Source organism: Leiobunum rupestre, chromosome 3 (assembly GCF_980474605.1).
Source record: "Leiobunum rupestre chromosome 3, qqLeiRupe1.1.hap1, whole genome shotgun sequence".
Classification (NCBI taxonomy): domain Eukaryota; kingdom Metazoa; phylum Arthropoda; class Arachnida; order Opiliones; family Sclerosomatidae; genus Leiobunum; species Leiobunum rupestre.
The window spans coordinates 57,596,910-57,618,133 of NC_143386.1; the positions used below are offsets into that span (position 1 = coordinate 57,596,910).

The 21,224-nt window shown below is 33.4% G+C and overlaps 1 protein-coding gene across 1 annotated transcript in view; it reads right to left on the bottom strand.

Annotated features, from left to right (window-relative positions):
- dlp (glypican dally-like) overlaps nt 1–21,224 on the bottom strand; it is a 146,979-nt gene that overhangs the window by 79,641 nt on the left and 46,114 nt on the right. The window contains exon 2 of the mRNA XM_090168771.1: nt 20,821–20,979. Coding sequence (XP_090024897.1) covers nt 20,821–20,979 — 159 coding nt within the window. The remainder of the gene's footprint in view (nt 1–20,820; nt 20,980–21,224) is intronic.

Here is a 21,224-nt window from a genome sequence, read left to right on the forward strand (position 1 = left end):
TTCTTAACGAAAAACGGCTATTACTAATTTCGAAAGCGAATTTAAATTTCTAATCAGAGCCGCGATTTATTTCCATACCCTTAACGAGATGTTTTTTTTAAAGAAATAATCGTATTGTAAATTAAACTTTCTAGTGGTAATAGAGACAGTTACCTATGGTACATCGTCTGCAGACTTAATTACGCAAATTCGCAAAAATATTCGGATCAGACTTGGAAATAAGTTGTTTTTAATAGTTTATTTTTAACTATTTTATTTCACTAACTAAACTGATCCTAATTCTTAAGTAAAGTTGCTTTTTGAACCGGTGAACAAACCTTTATTTCTCAATTCCAAATAGAGTTTACCACAAGGTTTGCAGATTCTCTAGATTTTCCTTGATCGTTTTAAAGATTTTCCATAACTTTTCAAAGTACAATTAGGATTAAAATTAGACAATTTTTAACAATATATTTATAAAACGCATATTAAAAATTATAATTATATATTGCAAACGTTTAGAAACTTTTTCAATTTCAATTTTTAGATATTTAAAATTATAGGCTCATTTAACTACTTTTTCCCGATTTCTCTAACCGGTGGCAACCCAACGAAATATTGAAAAATGTGAGATATAGAATTAAAAATGTAAATTAACCAGATACAGTTCTTTAAAAACCGAAAAAAAAACCCGACGTTGTGAGGTTTCTTGGCAAAAGCGCAAAGTTAACTTTCTTTAGGCTACGTAAAAATCCTCGAGACTGGTCAGACAATAAAAAAGGCTCTTCAAGCTAAGAAAAAAACAGGTTGGCTTCCCACCACGTGGTAACACCCTTAAAAATGTACTAAAACCATTTCCCTCCTTTTACGAGTTGATGCCGAATTTTTATATTATTTACCGTAGCAGGCAAGGCTTAATTTAGGTGGCGTGGGCAGTCGGGTATAAAGTTACCCGCGCTAGGGCGGTCGCGTTGGAGTTAAGTTGATTAGGGAGAAGAGAGTATTGGAATCACGTAAGCCACCAACAACCAGCGCGTGCTGTCTCGATAGCAACTCCGGAAAAGACGCCGTCGCCATGACAACCCGCCGTGTATAGGCCACCGAACGTGCGCGCATATACGGTACACGCTTCGGATTTTCTATAGGAGATATAATACTGTACGACTTTTTTTATTATGAAGACTAACTTTCGGTGTATATTTTTAATGGCAAATAGGAGTTCAGAAGCAGTCGAAGAATATTAAGAAATTTGAATACGATATATGTTAATAAAAATCAGATATTGGTTAAGGTTTTTATGGAAATGCGGAGATTTGGTTTTCACTACATCACGAAAAAAAATTATGAATCAAAGTAATCGCTAAACACCCAATTGGAATTCATAGAAATCGAAATCCAAAAAATCCATCAAAATAAATTGATAAATTCAAGAAAATTAATCAATAATTTACGCGACAAAATTAATCAAGAATAACGCGACAAAATTAATCAAAAATAACGCAACAAAATTAATCAAGAATTAACGCGACAAAATTAAGCAAGAATAACGCGACAAAATTAATCAAGAATTAAAGCGACAAAATTAATCAAGAATTAACGCGAGAAAATTAATGAAGAATTAACGAGACCAAATTAATCAACAATTAACGCGACAAAATTAATCAAGAATTAACGCGACAAAATTAATCAAGAATTAACGCGACCAAATTAATCAAGAATTAACGCGACAAAATTAAGCAAGAATAACGCGACAAAATTAATCAAGAATTAAAGCGACAAAATTAATCAAGAATTAACGCGAGAAAATTCATGAAGAATTAACGAGACCAAATTAATCAACAATTAACGCGACAAAATTAATCAAGAATTAACACGACAAAATTAATCAAGAATTAACGCGACAAAATTAATCAAGAATTAACGCGACCAAATTAATCAAGAATTAACGCGACAAAATTAAGCAAGAATAACGCGACAAAATTAATCAAGAATTAACGCGAGAAAATTAATGAAGAATTAACGAGACCAAATTAATCAACAATTAACGCGACAAAATTAATCAAGAATTAACGCGACAAAATTAATCAATAATTTACGCGACAAAATTAATCAAGAATAACGCGACAAAATTAATCAAAAATAACGCGACAAAATTAATCAAGAATTAACGCGACAAAATTAATCAAGAATTAACGCGACCAAATTAATCAAGAATTAACGCGACCAAATTAATCAAGAATTAACGCGACCAAATTAATCAAGAATCAACGCGACCAAATTAATCAAGAATTAACGCGACAAAATTAATCAAGAATAACGTGACAAAATTAATATAGAATTAACGCGACCAAATTAATGAAGTATTTAATTCCTACTAAATGATCAAGAAATCCGGACTAAATTTGATTTTGGAAATGACGTACGCAATACTTGGTTTAGGAAATGACGTACGAAATACTGGATTTTGGGAAATGCCGTACGAAATACCTTATTTTTGAAATGCCGTACGTAATACCTTATTTTTGAAATGCCGTACGTAATACCTTATTTTTGAAATGCCGTACGTAATACTTGGTTTTGGAAATGCAGTACGCAATATTTGATTTCTAAGTCCTGTAAAGCTGGGGGAAATATTTAATGAAAAACGTGCAGCTATCACCAAATTTGTGGAGGCGCGATTCAAAGCCAAAAGTAAACGGCATCGCTCTACGAATAAGACTCAATGTATACACGAGCGCAGCGGCGGACCGGCAGATGTTTGTTTCCCCGCGGAGCCGCGAGGATAAACGGGGAAAGCGCCTTTACATCCACGAGGCATAAGCCAACGTAGGGAGAGACCCCGGGGTGAAATTCCCCGCAGAGGAGACAGTTTACAGTTGAAGGGAACAGTTTACAAACGAGATAAACTATCCTACCAGAAACTAGTATATTTTAATTACGTAAGCATCCAAAGGGCTCCCGTGTGAACGAGACTCGAAATTCTTTAAGCAGGGGGGAAAAACGTAACTTGGGAAACTTTCGTGCGCCATAAAAAAAGTGATGGGCATTTTTCCAAAATCCATACTCGGCTCAAAAGCTAAAGCTTTCTCGTGCTCAGCTCAAAACAGAATGTCATAGAAAACTCATCTAAAATGAAGTACTTACTAATTAGACTAATTAGAGATCCAGTTATCCATAGTTAATTAGAGATCTTTAAAAATATCAAATTATTTAACTTATTTTATCATATTACCTAGTTCAGCTGAAAATTCAATAGTAGAATTACCAAATAATAGTTTTCCAAAAACAACACGTTTTTCGAACATTGTGCACAACACAGGTAAATATGGTAAATAATGGTATATATTGTAAGATATGTGAAATTAAGAAAATCATTAAAAAACGTTATATATCAACTTAAGAAGACCTACAAGTCTGTCCTAAATCTTAAAGGTTCTATCTCCATAAATGTGTTTTAAGTTTTAAATACTGTAAATAATTCATGGAAATATATTATACCATTTTTACCACTTTTCCCATTTTATTCCATAAAGTTATTTACTATTATTTTCCACCTGTTAAATACCACTTTATATTATTTCGAAAATAATATAAAATTCTGAAAAGTCGTTGATGTATAAATGTAGATTTTATATCCCAAAAATCGTTATTTTTAGAATAATTATCATTATATCCTCTCAAGTCGTAGATAGTTGAAGGGTAATAACGACAGCTCTTATTTTGCTCAAACCTTTATTAGGTGAAGGGCTCCTATCTAAGGCAATGACTTACACTCTTTCAGACCAAAGGAAACACTCTGCATTTCTACTAATTTAACCAAACTAAAATTTGGATTATCGATCAACCGCTTAGCTCATCTCATTTCCAGCTCATTTTGACTCTCAACTCTCTAGCCCGCTCTAAAATGAGAGGAACGCGCCCATCACTGCAAAAAAAGGCCGAACCACAGATACACCCACGCATTCCGGAAAGTAAAACACAGCGTTTAACAACAAACGGGTAATCTCAGTTGGCGATAAAGCGAACGGTAACTGAGGGAGGTATAGTCTATTGAATTTATGCCTTTTAGAAGCTGTATAACAACGTTGTTACTTCGTATAACAAAAAATGAAAAGTGTCCAGCCGAAGAGAGAATGGTAACTTGTCGATAGTTGTTACTGTGAGAAGTAAAACGAGACGTCAATGGCAAAAAATAGTTGCTCAAATTACAGTCTGGAGTCTCTGGAAAAGCGGAGGCACGTCATGAAAAAAAACAGTTGTATTCCCCCTATTGTGTTACGTCACTATGTTTTTACCAGACCAGTAGCGCCACATAAAAGTATCAAATGCTATTGCTGGTGGTGTTGAATTTCGTTATAGGTTATATTAACGGGAGAAAAATCCACAGATTTTATACAGCGAGGTTCAACTTGGGATCGTAAAATGTTTCGGTTAAAAAAAGCGAAGTTTTCTCAAAACATAAATGCAACCACCCATAATACTCCCAATGCAATTTGCACATAATCTAAAAAGTTCGTATTCAAAACATTTCATTATAATAAGGGAGAGTGTGGAACCAAAATATTTTATATCGGTACACCTAAACATATCATAATTAACGAATAACAGAAACATCCCATAACCCAAAAATCAACTAAGCATATAACGTATAACAGAAACAACCCATAACACAAAAATTAGATAAGCATATAACGTATAACAGAAACAACCCATAACCCAAAAATTACATAAGCATATAACGTATAACAGACACAACCCATAACACAAAAATTACATAAGCATATAACGTATAACAGAAACAACCCATAACACATATAACATAAGCATATAAAGTGTAACCGAAACAACCCATAACACACATATCACATAAGCATATAAGTATAACAGAAACAACCCATAACACATATCACATAAGCATATAAAGTATAACCGAAACAACCCATAACACACATATCACATAAGCATATAACGTATAACAGAAACAACCCATAACACAACAATCACCTAAACATATAACGTATAATAGAAAGCACCCATAAAACAAAAATCTACTCTTAACTCCCACTGAAAAACTAGTTTCTATTATAAATAAACTAAATTAAAAGTATTAATTAAATTTAATTGAAATTAATGTCAATTATTCACCAATTTGACATGAAAAGACATAAATTGTTTCAAAATCAATAAAATCAAACGAAGCAATCTAATATATTTCTTTTGTATCGCTTGAATAAAATCCAAAATGTTGCTTATAAACAAATAACACTCGCGATAGAATCTCAAGAAACGTAACAGGTGAAGGTACTTTGTCAGCGCATTTCAAATGCAGATGCAGAAAGGTGGCAATCTCTGGTGTTCGAATAACAAAAAGGCAAAACAAAGCGAATAAAGTGTTCATGAAGCGAGGGCGGAAAAGAGAGCCTGAGTCATTGGCCCGTTTGGGGGGGCCGAGGAGTAGATGGGAAACGCTACACACAACCGCCACCGTCAACATCTCCCACCATCGGCCATCCCCCGTCTCAAGTTGGCTACCCCCTAACGGGATTCCCAAAAACGGAAGAACGACATTTGGGGAGAGCGGATGACTTCGGGACAGAGCTGCCAGTTGGGCTTTTTTACAGCCCAATTGGGCTTCTTTTTATGTCTACTTGCGGGAATAAATGAATAAGCCTTTCTATAAAGTAAAATTGGTCTTCTTGTTTAGATGTATTGGGCGCGTCCTTCGTGACGTAGAAGTGACGTTTCACTATGATAGCCAATAGACGCTAGCATCTAGGAGCAACAAACACAACACCCCACACAAGGAGAACGCAACCCGTCAAAAGTCGTGGATTTTCTTGTGTACGTTTTTCATTGGCTAGACGCTTTAGCGCCTGTTGCCGTCGGAAGGGGAAAATTCGGAATTTGTCTCCCCCCCCCCCGCCCGTAAAACGTTCAGCGTAAAGGCTCGTGACGCTCGTCCAATGAAATTCGTACACAACGCTTCGTTAGCGTTTTAAAGGCTAGCTGCGTTCTCCTTGTGTTTGTTGCTCCTAGCTAGCATAAACTCTATTTATGTCTTTTTCAACTTGTTAAAAAGTTCCACGCGCGTCTTGATATTTTAGCGTAAATGGGCTCGAGCGATTTCGATATAGAAATAAAACAAATGCGCGAGCCCTTTACGTTACAATATTAAAGAGCGCGTGTTACATTATAACAAGTTGAGCAAGACATTAATTAAAATTCGACGAGTCGCCCTTTTTATAAAGATCGAACCTTCAAAACTGAACTGAACTCCTACGTATCTCGTGACGAACCCGATACATTAAAACAAGTTCGGCAAGCGTAATGACTGTATAGAAAGGCTTATTGGGCTATTGGGCGGGTTTTTGGGCTACTTTTCGGAGGTTTTCGATAATATACACTAAAATCGGTAGTATACTAATTTCTTTCAAAGGAATATGCTTTAAAGCACTCCGAAATATTACTCTCTCGATGTATCTATTCACTTTTTAAAGAAATTCCAAACGTAAGAAAATATTTCGAATAATAAAAATTGGAGTTTCTATAACATTTCCCGTGTCACTTAAAACTGTTGAGAGAGTGCGCGACAAAACGCAAACACCAATATTTTGAAAAGCGCGCCTTTAAAAAATAAACTCTCGCCAAATTGGGCTCGAAATTGGGCTCCTTTGAAGAGCTGTCGGACGGTAGAGGTAAAATTACATCTGGCAGCTCTGCTAAGTTCGGGAGTCACCATTTGGCGATCTGCTCCCGACACTGACAAGTCACTAAATAAGTACCCACGTTGTGGGAAAATAATGACTCAATCGGGATTGTTAATTCAGGCTTCGTACAAAATTTCCGGAATTAAATTCCCTGACATTTCCAGGTTTTCCCTGACCAATTTGCCCAATTTACTTGACCATTTTTGTAGAATAAATGAATGGTTTGAGGTAAAATCTGAAAAAATATTTATTACGTATTTTTAATACATCCTTCAAACATTTATTTGACTGATTTTTTTGGGTAATTTTAAAATTACCTAACTTTTTTGGACCATTTTAAAATTACCTAACTTTTTTGGACCATTTTAAAATTACCAAGCTTTTTTGGACCACTTTAAAATTACCTAACTTTTTTGGACCACTTTAAAATTCCTTGACTTTTCCCTGACGTATATTTTGGAATCATTTTCAAATTCCCTGACCTTTTGGAAACATTTTAAAATTTTCCGACTTTTCCAGGTCGTGTACGAACCCTGTAATTTATTCTCATTTTACCAAAAAAAAAAGAAAAACAAATCGTTTTTTTTTTATTTATTTTATAATTTTAAGTTGATTAGGTGGTTTGTTTTCGCCTGTTCTCGGACGAAAAGTGTACTCTTTTTACCCTAAAACGTTTTATTCGCCTGTTCCGGGGATGAGAATTACTCCATAAACTATTCGCTTATTCCGGAGTATTAGGGCTACTCTTTTTACTCATTCTGGAAAGGAGGTGTAAAGGAGTAAATCGGATTTTGTCGTCTGCTAGGCAGAATTTGTCTGCTTAAAAGGCCACAGGCAGCCATTTTGGAAAAACGTTTTTACTCCGATTCGAACTATTCCCTACCACAGAATCGGAGTAAAATGACGTCATAGCCTTACTCTTCTTACCCTACTCCGAAATCCCGGAATAAGCGAAAAGAAAACACCTTATGCCTATTTGTCATGACATTTTGATTAATAATGTAAGTGCTTCATTTTGAATTAATTTTAATTAAAAATTTTTTTTATCTAATTGCTAACTAAATTAACCTAACGTTAGGTTAAAAAAATGTACAAATCCCTGTAAAAACCCATTTCTGGACAAGAAGCGCGCCTCAGAATAACAGCCCAATATCGACGATGAGTCACTTATATCCCCCCTGTGGATATTAAATATATGCAGGGGTCCAAAGTTTCCTGGGAATTTACAGATAAAAAGCCATTGTGTTCATAATTTATGCCATCTACACGCGACTTTTTTTTATAAAAATTTAAATGTTTAGCGTTCTAAACGTGATGTTCCTATAAAACCGAGAATATATTTATTTCAACTTAGGCAGAATGAGAATGTTCATTTAAGCATTACTTCAGGCTATAGTTATTTGGTTTACTCTGTCGTTCACTGGTAGTTGGCTGTTTGCAACTTTGCATAGCACATATGCCTCGCGGCGAGCCAGCTTCCAGTGAAACCCAGAGTAAACCGAATGAAGTCGGACTTTAACATTTCTTAGTCTATGTTTAAATATAAATAAATACATTCTTAAAAAGTCATTTCTTAGAAAGTAGCTCTTCAATTTAAGTAAATACAGTCTTCAATAAAATAATTCAAGATAGCAAGATTAACTTCGTTAAAAGTACAAATATTCGTTTTCAGAAAGCTTACCAGCTGTTACAACTGAATAATTTTGAACTTATTTTATTTGGAAAGATTTTAAAGAGAATATAACCTCAAGTCTTTTTTAGTTTTTTTTTATGTTTTTTATATTAACAATTTAGGCGGGAAATCACTAACCAGCGCCAAAAATATCTGAAGCCATAGGTGGGAGCGGGAAATGGTCGAATTGTTGGTGTTCCACACCAAAAAACCTGAGGTTATATTCCCTTTAAGCCACGAAATATCCTCCACTAATATATGAACTTTATAAATTATACTCCATTATAAATTACAATTTAGGTAATATTGCTACATCATTTTGTTATTTTTTTAGGATAGTTACGCTCAGTAAATAGGGCCCCCACCATGCCGAACGACCCTGTTTGAGGCACCCCATAAATTTATATCGAATTCACAAGAGTTTCGCGGGGGATCTTAGACACGCTACTGGATACCTTAAAAATTACCGTCAACCATAGAAACAAAAGGTTCTGCAGTCATAGGATAGGCAATGTAAAAATGCCAGTCATAGAATAAATAAGGTAGAAAAAATATCACCCTAGCCGAGGGGCAGATCACGCCTCTTTTGGGTGCATACTTAATCGGATTAAATACGATTAAATGTATGACAACGTCTTAATCGCGATTTAATCAGCTTAATCATGCTTTAATCAGGTTTTTTTCGCGATTTAATTGTGTTTTATTCGCGATTTAATCCTGATTTAATCGTGATTTTATCCATTTGATCATCTTAATCATGACTTAATCGTGATTTTATTAATTTAATCATCTTAATCATGACTTAATCGTGATTTTATCCATTTAATCATCTTAATCATGATTTAATCGTGATTTTATCTATTTAATCATCTTAATCATGATTTTATCTATTTAATCATCTTAATCATGATTTTATCTATTTAATCATCTTAATCATGATTTAATCGTGATTTTATCTATTTAATCATCTTAATCATGATTTTATCTATTTAATCATCTTAATCATGATTTAATCGTGATTTTATCTATTTAATCAACTTAATCGTAATTTTATCTATTTAATCATCTTAATCGTGATTTTATCTATTTAATCATCTTTATCATGATTTAATCGATTTTATCTATTTAATCATCTTAATCGTGATTTAATCGTTATTTTATCTATTTAATCATCTTAATCATGATTTAATCGTGATTTTATCCATTTAATCATCTTAATCATGATTTAATCGTGATTTAATCTATTTAATCATCTTAATCATGATTTAATCGATCAAGGGTGCAAACTTAATCATCGAAGTGAACGGCCCCTCGACCAAAGCAACAGTTCTGACAGCAAAAAATTGTCTGAATGAACGTGTTAGGTACTTTTAACAATCTGTCGATAGGAAAAGATATAAACCGTGAAAATATGACGGTTGAAACCGAGTTTCCAGACTACTTCAGCGAAGAACGTTAAAACATTGAAATTGACAGCGGAGTTAGATGGGGCGAAAAACCAACAAACTATCTTCGCGTAGTTCGGAAAGATGCAAAAATGTTCTCGGGGGAAGCGCGGGGAGTAATAAGTAGGCTTACGATCGGCACTTCAGCTGGAGAACGTCAAACGTATACAGCGCCAACGAACAGCGGCGGGAGATTCCGGGCGAGCGAGAATGTCCTATTTCCGCAGCGACGGATCTCTCCGTTCGCACGCGCTACAGTCTCCAGATGGCGCCGCATATGCGACGAATTACGCCGGCCCAGCGCTGCGAAAAGGCGAGATTTATTTCCGCGCTGAATCTCTTTGATCGTCTCGAGCGCGTGCAATCACCAAACACCCCCCTTCCCCCACCTTCTTGGTGCAGTTATCACGGAGATATTAAACCCGGTCAGTGACGGGTACCATGCAGATCATTTCATTCTGAGCGGTTAATTGTCGTTTATGTTTTGAGAAGAGCGAAATGTAAATGAGAGGACCGCCTATTTTAGCTCTCTAAAAGAGGAACGTCGATTCGGCCTCTCAAATTAGAGCCAAAAGATTAACGTCGATTCTGCCTCTCAAATTAAAGCGAAGAGAGGAACGTCGATTCGGCCTCTCAAATTAGAGCCAAAAGAGGAATGTCGAGTCTGCCTCTCAAATTAGAGCGAAAAGAGGAACGTCGATTCGGCCTCTCAAATTAGATCGAAAAGAGAAACTTCGATTCTGCCTCTCAAATTAGAGCCAAAAGAGGAACTTCGATACTGCCTCTCAAATTAGAGCGAAAAGAGGAACTTCGATTCTGCCTCTCAAATTAGAGCCAAAAGAGCAACTTCGATTCTGGCTCTCAAATTAGAGCCAAAAGAGGAACTTCGATTCGGCCTCTCAAATTAGAGCGAAAAGAAGGGAGCGCACACTGAGCTGAGCGTTTCTTTACGGCAAATCCCTGAGCCTAATTTCGAATAACAAACGGAGCGTACAACCACGAAATAGTCAATAAAATAATTCCCTTCGGGTATCGGAAACAAAATAATACTACTACTCTATAAGAAATTTAAAAATACAGATTTTAATTGTTCATAATTTTTTCTTTATTTAACATATGAAAATGGCCCCAAAGGAAAACGAAAGAAAACTGCCTCCTAAATAAAACATATGTTAAAACCCCGCCAAAAACAATTAAAATCCCCCCAAAACGAATAAAATATCCTCCAACATCGAATGAAAATGCTACCCCAAAAAACGATTGAAAATGCTACCCCAAAAAACGATTGAAAATGTCCCAAAAAAAAGCGAATGAAAATGACCCCAAAAAAACGAATGAAAATGACCCCAAAAAAACGAATGAAAATGCCCCCAAAAAAACGAATGAAAATGCCCCCCATAAAAAACAAATGAAAATGACCCCAAAAAAACGAATGAAAATGCCCCCAAAAAAACGAATGAAAATGCCCCCCATAAAAAACAAATGAAAATGACCCCAAAAAAACGAATGAAAATGCCCCCAAAAAAACGAATGAAAATGCCCCCCATAAAAAACAAATGAAAATGACCCCAAAAAAACGAATGAAAATGCCCCCAAAAAAACGAATGAAAATGCCCCCCATAAAAAACAAATGAAAATGTCCCCATAAAACGAATGAAAACTGCCTCCTTAATAAAACATATGTTAAAACCCCGCCAAAAAACAATTAAAATCCCCCCAAAACGAATAAAATATCCTCCAACATCGAATGAAAATGCTACCCCAAAAAACGATTGAAAATGCTACCCCAAAAAACGATTGAAAATGCTACCCCAAAAAACGATTGAAAATGTCCCAAAAAAAAGCGAATGAAAATGACCCCAAAAAAACGAATGAAAATGACCCCAAAAAAACGAATGAAAATGCCCCCAAAAAAACGAATGAAAATGCCCCCCATAAAAAACAAATGAAAATGACCCCAAAAAAACGAATGAAAATGCCCCCAAAAAAACGAATGAAAATGCCCCCCATAAAAAACAAATGAAAATGACCCCAAAAAAACGAATGAAAATGCCCCCAAAAAAACGAATGAAAATGCCCCCCATAAAAAACAAATGAAAATGACCCCAAAAAAACGAATGAAAATGCCCCCAAAAAAACGAATGAAAATGCCCCCCATAAAAAACAAATGAAAATGACCCCAAAAAAACGAATGAAAATGCCCCCAAAAAAACGAATGAAAATGCCCCCCATAAAAAACAAATGAAAATGACCCCAAAAAAACGAATGAAAATGCCCCCAAAAAAACGAATGAAAATGCCCCCCATAAAAAACAAATGAAAATGACCCCAAAAAAACGAATGAAAATGCCCCCAAAAAAACGAATGAAAATGCCCCCCATAAAAAACAAATGAAAATGTCCCCATAAAACGAATGAAAACTGCCTCCTTAATAAAACATATGTTAAAACCCCGCCAAAAAACAATTAAAATCCCCCCAAAACGAATAAAATATCCTCCAACATCGAATGAAAATGCTACCCCAAAAAACGATTGAAAATGCTACCCCAAAAAACGATTGAAAATGCTACCCCAAAAAACGATTGAAAATGCTACCCCAAAAAACGATTGAAAATGTCCCAAAAAAAAGCGAATGAAAATGACCCCAAAAAACGAATGAAAATGCCTCCAAAAAAACAAATGAAAATGCCCCCATAAAACGAATGAAAATGTCTCCAAAAACAATGAAAATTCCCAAGAAAACCAATGAAAATTCCCCCATAAAAACCAATGAAAATGTTCTCAAAAACTAATGAAAATCCCCCAAACCAGTCAAAATAGCCCCCCCCCCCCCCCCGAAAGATATAAAATACCCCCAAACACGAGTCAAAATACTCTCTAAAACGAGGCAAACAGATCGATAAATAAGTCGCGGGGCAATAAATCAGCGGTTAGGCCTAACTACGACAATAAATAAAGTAGAAGTAGACATTTCAATCGGTCTGCAATGACGAACCGTGATGGCGAATTATCGTCCGGATTTCCTCGACGATTTATGACACCCAGAGATAAGCGGATTACGGCCCGAGTTTGATTGACGGGGGCCGCTGTCGTCTCGCTTAGCCTTAGCTTCCTCGTAAGCCTAAACGCCGAGGCTTAGCGGACATTTCGCGCTCGAGCTCGAGATAGGGGTAAGGCGAGCGTTACGTCAAATTGGGAGATTTGATTCGGCGCTAAACGTTCGCGGACGAGACAGTTTTAGGGAAAACGTCAAAAGTCATTTACAATTAAGGGTGGAGCGGGTGGGGAGGGAAGGGGGTGACAAACGACCGGTCCAATCTAGTCCTTAATTGAAATAAATAAGATAAATATTATAATCTGAGACAGGGAGAGCTCCAATTTCGCTCGCTCCCATCTCAATGACGAGACGAGAGTAAACAAAAAGAATAGGTCACTTCAGTTTTTCCGCTAATATCGGATTACATCGTATCGTACAAGGATCTCTCTGCTAAATTAAGATGCTAAGAAGAAACTAGATTATATTCAGGGTATTAGATATATTTTAAAGCAAAAACGTTTCTTATATAATTTATATTTACTGAAATTAAGGCTTGAAAAACATTCCAGAAAAATTTAAATTATGATTCCGGAAAATAATTAATTTTCTTTTAGACCTCGTTATTAAAAATAAATTGTTGATCCGGTAATTATTTTTGCTACAATGTTCTAAGCCTATTTTCAAAATCCACTAATCAACCCCCGACTTACTAGGTCTATTTTCCAAATCCCCTGACCATTCCCTGACTTTCTAAGTCTATTTTTAAAATCCTTTGACCATTCCCTGACTTTCTATGCCTATTTTCAAAATCCCTTGACCTTTCCCTGACTTTCTAAGTCTATTTTTAAAATCCTTTGACCATTCCCTGACTTTCTAAGTCTATTTTCAAAATTCCTTGGCCATTCCCGGACTTTATAGACCTGTTTTCAAAACCCCCAACTTCTTCCTGACCTGTGTCAGCCCCGATTGAATAAGTGGATACAAAAATTCGACTTTTTAGAGCCCATTTTGAAAACTATTTTAGACCTCAATTAAATAAAAATAAAAAGAGTCGATCCTTTATATTAATTGAACCCAATCTTGGGTAGACCAACTCCCCGATAAGAAATAAAACCATTGGATAAAAGTCTTCTTAATCAATATTGGGATAATTCAGCCTTCAGCTTCGGAAATAGAAGACAAATAGTGGCCGATAGCGAAAAATCCAGAAGTATCGAAGTTGGGAGCTAAAAGAAGTAGTTTTCTTCGTCCGATTGGATAAGGCCTACTGCCGTACCACCAAAATAGATGGAAGCACCTGCAAACACTCCACGAAGTAGCGAAAAAGGGAGCGCACCCCCTAAAACGGAAAAGATACCAGACAAATTAACCGACGCTATCAACGGAGAAAACAGCCGGCAGCCGCTGTCAACGTCGCTATCGAGTTGACCTGTCAAACGGGATTAATTTGAACTGGTGGGATCAAGGAACGAAGAAAGCGTACTTTTAGGGCGACCGTAGTTCCGGACTAAGCTTGAATGTTAGTTGGGTGGAATTACTTGGAGATTTGAAGTAGCAGATATCGGAAGCCGAGGGAGGCAGGCGCAAAAAAAAAAGGAATATAGGGGTACGAGCAAACAAGAGAATTCACGATGGCGCTTTAGACTCGCCCCGGGTCCAACCGAGAAGAAAAACTGTTTATTTTTCTCTGCTCCCCATTTTGTTCGCCAAGCCTAGCTCCGTTCATTACTAACGTTCTAAAATTTCACCACACTGTTATACACCACGATCTCGAAAATCTCGCTATGGCCAAATCGTGACGCCTAATGAAATTTTTTGGCGAAAATGTTTCGTAGAAGAGAATTATATGGGTATACCACACTGTAGGGAATTGAGGTTATTATTAAAGGGTAGATTCGCTGAGATTCCTTTCGATGTCTGTCCACAAACCAATTATATCCAACCTGGACTCGTAATTAGGGATGCAGTGTTCCGAAGTGGTAAAGGTCAGGTGTCAAATAGTGTGGCATAAAGTGGGGAATAATACTTTTCCTGGCTAAAATGCCAAATAATGGCAAATAATAAATTTTAATAAAAATAAAAAACATACCAAAGAAAAAATATATTTGTGCTATTTTAGACAAATATACTGGTTTATATATAGTTACCAGGTTTTGGGCTAGAAACTCAATTATAGCCCAATCTAGTTATTTCTTTTGGCTATTTTTCAACGATTTTTCCTGAGTTTGAATTCGTCTGCTATATATCTTTAAGGTGTTTTAAAGGTTCTTTTGTGATAAACTGCAACATTATCTCACATGTAAGCGGTGCTACTTATCTGAAAGATATTATTTACATCATTTAAATGCCTTTACTGATTATTAGTCACTAATTGTCACTTTATGCCATATTTTCCACTTTTTGCCACTGACATGAACTAAAAAAAGTGACATTTAGGTGACACTGGGGGTGCACCGATATGGGTACAGCCGATATATCGTTTATTCGTGGCCGATATTATTTTTTATCTATCATAACAGTAGTGCATATGATAAAGTCATTGTAAAAGATGGTTCAATACACTGTCATACCATTTTATTCTAATTTTTTATTAAAAAATATTTGCTAGAGCATATCCGAATATGTTTCTTTTAATTTAACGTGATGCATATTTTCTATCGAATATGGTTGATTTTTTTTTACTCGTAACCCCCGGTCTAAAAAAAAGTATGATCTAGCTTCTGAAGTCTGGCGTACGTGGCGCGGCCAATCAAATAAAATATTATCGTAAGTTAGTTAGTCGAGAATTTTCTTACTTTTAAATGTTTTTCTAAAAATATTTTTCTAATACCGGTATCAGCCAATATCGGCTTCGATACTGATTTTAGAAAAATAAGCCGATATATCGGTGCATCCCTACTCGTTATGGTGTTATATTTGGCCATAGAGAAAGTCACCTTGTAGGAACGTGGCGTTTTTCAAGCTCGAGTGAAGCGACATCTTTTGGCAGTTTATATCATCTTTAAAGGTACTTCGTTAAAAATATTAAATATTGAACGAATTATTACGAATAAGAGTTTTGAAAGACTAATGTTTAGCTAAAATATTAACGAATAATTAAAATTAATAGCTTTAAATTACTAAAATTTCGTAAAAATATTAAATAATATACGAATTATTATTTTTGATAATATTTAAAAGTTTACATTAACGCCAAATTTTATCCACTGTCTTAAAATGAGTAACATTTTTAGTGTGCGGTTACGAGTCCCGTTGGATTAATTAATGAGCTTCTCACGTTGGCCGTTACGTGGCTCTATGTAAACTGAAAATACTAATTAGGGAAAAATTCCAAAGAGGGACCTATGTGAAAGAAATTTAAATTTTTTTTAACTAAATTATTCCCAAAACTGTCCTTACGATTTTAATTTTCACAAAAACAAACTCAACTTTCAAGCAGAATTATAAAATATTTAATTGTGATTATCCCTAATCTACAAAACTTAAATATACGCTTTCGAAACATTTCAGTAGATGGCTCCACAATAAACAAGTGTCGACACTAGTGTAGTACCTGGATGGTACGATAGATGACGTTATGTGCAGCTACTCCAACCTAATGTGTTCGGCCCGATTGGTAAAGTCTACGAATGGGGGCCAAACTAGTCGGCCCAGGCCGTAATATTAGTTCCACTTCAGTGTATTCGGGTGGGCAAACCCATACACCCTTAGTAGACACAGGTAGGCAAACTGATACAAAAGCTGTTGGGGCTACGTTATTTCTTATCGTTTTATATATAAATTGCCACCTTAAGTTAAAGAGTGGATGCCACCCACCATCAGGAGACCCGGGTGGACAAACTAATATAAAAGCTGTTGAGCCCATGTGATTTCCTATTGTTTGACACTTGCTTTAAGTTAAGTTTTTTCTAAACATAAATAACACCGCGAAAAAATAATTTAGCATTTTTATTAGGTTATTCTAATATTAGGGTAACTACAGAAGACTTAAAAAAAAATATAAATTAATTACAAATTTTCTAAGAGAAATCATTAGCAAATAAAGGAAAATATAGGTTTCAAATACTTATGAAGTAAAAATGCGTGGTTTTTAGAGGGATTTGCTTTTAATAATCGGTTGAGCGAGCGAAGATTTCTCATATTTCTAAAATTCTTTCTAACATTGTAGATTTTGATATCAAAAGACCTAATTGCAACAGGTGAAGCCTGAGCAATTCCACAAATAAAGGGTAAAATAGGAAAATACTGTAATTATAACAAGATATATTAACACATAGAAAATGTAACTTTTAAATCCAATAATTCAAAGTATGTGCCCCATTAAAACTCCGATTTCTTGGAGAAAATAATTTGCGTGTCTATGAGAAGGTTGACGTGGGGGTCCGTTGTATCCACTCATCCCGCGTCAGTGGTCGTGGCGAAATTTCAAAGATCGCTTTTGAACTCAGACTGTGATTGACGTGTGAATACTCGAATATTGCAGAGCCCCCGCGATTCAAAAAAATGCTTTACGGAATTTTATGTATCATCACGCGGCGCTGTTGGAGTGGCTGCCGGGATGGTTACCACCATTCTCTCTCTCTCTCTCTCTCTCTCACTCTCTCTCACTCATGTAAGAATAAAAAAACTTGAAACTCTTAAGAGAGAGAACAAGTTGCCAAAAGGTAAAATATAGTTCGGCGTTTAAGTCGTAATCTACATCCGTAAAAACAAACATTTCCCGATGAAAACAGTTCAAATATTTTAAATTTAATAATTAACTTGATATTAAGGTAATAAACATTAACTTAATTATTCATTTTAATATAATTAAGTTACGGCGTTGGCTTAACCTGTTTAGAATTAAGGTTATTATTAATTATCATTTCATTAACAATTTTTAAGTTAATATTAATTTAAGTCTAGGCGTTAATGTAACAAATTTAATATTAATATAATTCTAAACTTTAATATGAATATAAATATAATTCTCAAGTTTAATAATAATATAAATATAATTCTGAACTTTAATAATAATATAAATATAATTCTGAACTTTAATAATAATATAAATATAATTCGGAACTTCAATAATAATATAATTATAATTCTGAATTTTAATAATAATATAAATATAATTCTGAACTTTAATAATAATATAAATATAATTCGGAACTTCAATAATAATATAATTATAATTCTGAATTTTAAAAATAATATAAATATAATTCTGAATTTTAATAATATAATTCTGAATTTTAATAATATAATTCTGAATTTTAATAATATAATTCTGAATTTTAATAATATAATTCTGAATTTTAATAATATAATTCTGAATTTTAATATTAATATAATTCTGAATTTTACTAATATAAATATAATTCTGAATTTTAATATTAATATAAATATAATTCTGAATTTTAATATTAATATAAATATAATTCTAAATTTAAATACTAATTTAATTCTAAATTTAAATACTAATTTAATTCTAAATTTAAATACTAATTTAATTCTAAATTTAAATACTAATTTAATTCTGAATTTAAATACTAATTTAATTCTGAATTTAAATACTAATTTAATTCTGAATTTAAATACTAATTTAATTCTGAATTTAAATACTAATTTAATTCTGAATTTAAATACTAATTTAATTCTGAATTTAAATACTAATTTAATTCTGAATTTAAATACTAATTTAATTCTGAATTTAAATACTAATTTAATTCTGAATTTAAATACTAATTTAATTCTGAATTTAAATACTAATTTAATTCTGAATTTAAATACTAATTTAATTCTGAATTTAAATACTAATTTAATTCTGAATTTAAATACTAATTTAATTCTGAATTTAAATACTAATTTAATTCTGAATTTAAATACTAATTTAATTCTGAATTTAAATACTAATTTAATTCTGAATTTAAATACTAATTTAATTCTGAATTTAAATACTAATTTAATTCTGAATTTAAATACTAATTTAATTCTAAATTTAAATACTAATTTAATTCTAAATTTAAATACTAATTTAATTCTGAATTTAAATACTAATTTAATTCTGAATTTAAATACTAATTTAATTCTGAATTTAAATACTAATTTAATTCTGAATTTAAATACTAATTTAATTCTGAATTTAAATACTAATTTATTTCTGAATTTAAATACTAATTTAATTCTGAATTTAAATACTAATTTAATTCTGAATTTAAATACTAATTTAATTCTGAATTTAAATACTAATTTAATTCTGAATTTAAATACTAATTTAATTCTGAATTTAAATACTAATTTAATTCTGAATTTAAATTCTAATTTAATTTTGAATTTAAATACTAATTTAATTCTGAATTTAAATACTAATTTAATTCTGAATTTAAATACTAATATAATTCTGAATTTAAATACTAATTTAATTCTGAATTTAAATTCCAATTTAATTCTGAATTTAAATACTAATTTAACTCTGAATTTAAATACTAATTTAACTCTGAATTTAAATACTAATTTAACTCTGAATTTAAATACTAATTTAACTCTGAATTTAAATACTAATTTAATTCTGAATTTAAATACTAATATAATTCTGAATTTAAATACTTATTTAATTCTGAATTTAAATTCCAATTTAATTCTGAATTTAAATACTAATTTAATTCTGAATTTAAATACTAATTTAATTCTAAATTTAAATACTAATTTAATTCTGAATTTAAATACTAATTTAATTCTGAATTTAATTTGAATACAAATTTAATTGTGAATTTTATTTGAATACTATTTTAATTGTGAATTTTATATGAATACTAATTTATTGTGAATTTTATTTGAATACTAATTTAAGTGTGAATTTTTTTTAATACAAGTTTAATTCTGTATTTTAATAAAAAATTAATTTTGAATTTAATTAGTATTTAACCTAAATCTCCAGTCCCACTACATAGAGGGCTCAATATCCCTAGAACATACAGAGACGATGCCTCCTGTATACTCTTCCTCTATAACCTGGAATCCTATTTACAAATATAATATAATCACAGTATAATACTGGCTTCATCTATAAAGCGCCGGCGTAAAAAGATGCTTATCCTAAAAGATGGAAGTGGGGATTCCAAAGATCTTGAAAAAACCGGGCAGAATAAATTCAGAAAAAATGTTGCGGGACTATGGGTGGCATGGACAACAAACCAAACTATAAAAAGAACGTTTGGACTCCGTTCAGATTAAATTACGAAGAAAGTTTTACACGGCCGCGACCTATTATGACACAATTCCGTGAAGTGTAAAATACAATTGGTCGTTAAATTTTAACGACTAAAAATCAACAGCAGCTAACCGCAAAATCATTATAGTTCGTTCACCGAAGAGTCGCCGATATTTTAAAATTATGACGTAAGCCGATTGTGGTTGATCACGAACAACAAAGCCTAATACACGCATAACGCATAATTACTAAAACGCGTAATTGTAATATAAGTTTAGACTCCGTATAGATTAAATTATGGATAATCAAGTACCAAACCGATAAAACCTTATCGTAGACTCAGCGATATTAAACGCAAATTCATAATTTAAATTGGGAACCGTTGCTACGTTTAGTAACACGTGCGATATTATAAATTAGGACTTAACCCTATTATGATCAAACACGAGCCACAAAGCCTAACACACGAATAACTGAGAATAACTACATTGCTTACGTGTATTAAACATATATTGGTGACCGTTGCTACGATTAATCACACGTGCGATATTAATAATTATGACTTAACCCGATTATGGTTCAACACATACCACAAAGAATAATACGTTTATAAGTCCTAATAAATAAAACAAATAATAAGATAACCGTAGCTACGTTAAGTCACACGTGCGATATTAGTAATTATACCTTAACCCGATTATGGTTCAACACGAACCACAAAGCCTAATACGCTTATAAGTCATAATAAAGACAACGCATAAACTGCATAACATATAATGTACTTACCGTCAAATTTCTGGGCTCTACTGGCGTAAATATTCCTTAGATCACCGATGGTATTTTTCAGTAACTTATCGAACTCCGCTTTACTCCTACTGCTGAGCCTATGTTCCATCTCCTCCGTACAGCAAGTTAAGCCCCGTTCACATATCCTCAAATGATCACCTACGGACGAATGAATAAAAAAAGGAAGAAACATTAAAATTGAGAGTAGCGTACGATGGCCCAGCGGACATTATAACTATTACAGCCCTCCCCCCCTTCTTTAAAAGCGAAACCCACATAAACGGGCGTCATTTTTTCGAGGGTGTAAAAAAAGTGACGATAAAAAGCTTGATGTTTTCTACATTTGATGGGCCGGAAAAAGAGCTGAGGACGTTCAAACGGAAGAGAAGGAAGCGGTTTAGAGC